Below are 2,061 nucleotides of genomic sequence, written 5' to 3' on the forward strand. Positions count from 1 at the left end.
ACGGGGGTCGCGGGGCGGATGGGAGGGGGGGCGAACGCGGCCGTGCCGGGGGGGCTCTGTGAGCGCTCAGGAACCGCCGGGGTCGGTGGGCGCCGCGCAGGGTCGTGCTCAGCGCTGCAGAAAAGCTGGGGTGGGAAGGGAGCTTAAGCCCCATCCAGTCCCACCCCCTGCCATGGGCAGGGACACCTTCCACTAGTCCTGGTTGCTCCAAACTAGTCTTGGAGGCTTCAAAGGATGAGGCAGCCACAGCTTCTCTGGGCAACCTGTGTCGGGGCCTCCCCACCATCACAGGGGAGAGAATTCCTTCCTGACGTCTAGTGTAAATCTCTCCTCTTGTGCTTTGAAAACGTCCCCCCTTGTCCCATCAGCATCACCTCGTCACACTTGGAAGGACACAAAGTACCTGTCTGCACCTCAGTGGTGGCACCTTCGTCCTCCTGAGTCCATGATCTCCAAAAGCTCTGCTTTGGGAGTTGGGGGATGCTGCCTTCGGGCTAGGGCCTGTCACTGTCCTCTGCCCAGCCAGAGCAGGCTGGCGTGGGCCCAGTTTGGGTGCCAGGGCTGGGGTTTGTGCCCTGGAGGGGGAAGGTTGGTGTTGGCAGGAGGCTCAGCACAGCAACCTTGTCTCTGCTGCCGCGGGAAGGTTTGGCTGTTGTCATGGGAGTTCAGGGAAGCTTTGCTCCACGGGAACACAGAGAGAACATTCCCATCCCAAAGCATCGATGTGGTGTTTGCTGAACCTCTAGGAAAGTTTGGGGTAGTCAGGTTTCTCTGTCAAGGCCCTGCAGCAGAATGCACAGAACCCTCCTCCCCCCGGATTTTGGGTTGTTTTCTTGTTGGTATGCTGTGACATTAAGGAGAGGAAGGTGAGATCCCAGGAGCCCACTGGCCCTGGGCTCTCCTGCCCTGCTGGCCCTGCCACCTGTCCTGGAAATCTTTCTCCCTGGGACACATTCCTTGGTGCTCTTCCCCCTCTCGCTCCGAGCTCACAGCCTCCAAACAAAACCCGGCCTGTCTCCCCTTGGGATGTGCTGATTCCTCTGGACATGGTGTCCCTTGTCACAGCTCCATCCTGGCTCCTCTCTTCCATCACTCCTTCCCCCCTTCCCAAGCCATTGAACTGTTCCCACCTGCAGGTCCTCCATGCCCTGATCCTGCCCTGGCTCCCGTCCCCTGCTGGGCTGGCAGCTCCTACCCTGAGCCCTTGGCACCAGCCTGGAATTCCTGTTGGATTTTGTGGGATTCCTTCAAGATTTCCCTTCACAGCCCTCACAAGGATCTCACCTCCACACCCCTCCTGTTTATCCAGGTCCCTCCTTAACCATCTTATCCCACTAAGACAAACCTTGGCAGCAGCTATGGTGCTGCTGTGCCCTGACCCTTGATTATTTGGTTCCTTCCTGCTTCCATGGGTTTTTTTCCTGCTCTTCCCTTCATGGTCCTCTGCCCCAGGAACTCCAGAGCCTCTCCATGTTCTCATCATTGTCCCAGCCAGAGGAGTTCAGTGATGGTGTCACAGCATGTGCAGGTGAACCTGGAGGGTCATGGCTCCCGGGACACAGAATTTGGTCCTTCCAGGAAAAACAGGAAAAACAGGAGTGCTGGTATTTCACACATTGCTGTTGGCTTGGGCGTCCCCCTCCGGAGCCAAGGCTTGTCCTGCGAGCGAGCCGGAGCTTCCCAGCGGGAATGTTCTTGCAAGGAATTGCTGCCACAGGGAAGTTCCTGACGGGAATCAGAGCGTTTGTGCTGAGGAGGGTCTGGTGGGAGAGTGTAGGTGTGAGTTGAACAGGACCCACCCCTAGGCTCTGAAACCCAAAGGCCCAGTCTGGAGGAGGTGGCTGAGCTGGGCTCAGCTCTGCAGATCCCTGTTTGTTGTCCATGTTTCCTTGCTGGTTTAATCCCAGAGGAGTCTTGGAGTAACGAAGGACCTGTTGGATACAGCCTGTTGTGTCTTGGACCCATCGGTGCTCGGTTTTCTCTGTGGATCTTTTCCACAGGCTCCCTCTGGGCCCAGTGTGGATTTCTCCTCCTGGGTGCTCTGGGTGTACCTTGGTTTAT

At 57.5% G+C, this 2,061-nt stretch overlaps 1 protein-coding gene across 1 annotated transcript in view; it reads right to left on the reverse strand.

The window, feature by feature from the left end:
* CA14 (carbonic anhydrase 14) overlaps positions 1–1,048 on the reverse strand; it is a 6,404-nt gene extending 5,356 nt beyond the window's left edge. Inside the window, exon 1 of the mRNA XM_027669863.1 lies at positions 991–1,048. Coding sequence (XP_027525664.1) covers positions 991–1,048 — 58 coding nt within the window. The remainder of the gene's footprint in view (positions 1–990) is intronic.
* Positions 1,049–2,061: the final 1,013 nt, after the last annotated feature.

Source organism: Corapipo altera, unplaced genomic scaffold (assembly GCF_003945725.1).
Source record: "Corapipo altera isolate COAL_440 unplaced genomic scaffold, ASM394572v1 131, whole genome shotgun sequence".
In the NCBI taxonomy this organism is placed as follows: domain Eukaryota; kingdom Metazoa; phylum Chordata; class Aves; order Passeriformes; family Pipridae; genus Corapipo; species Corapipo altera.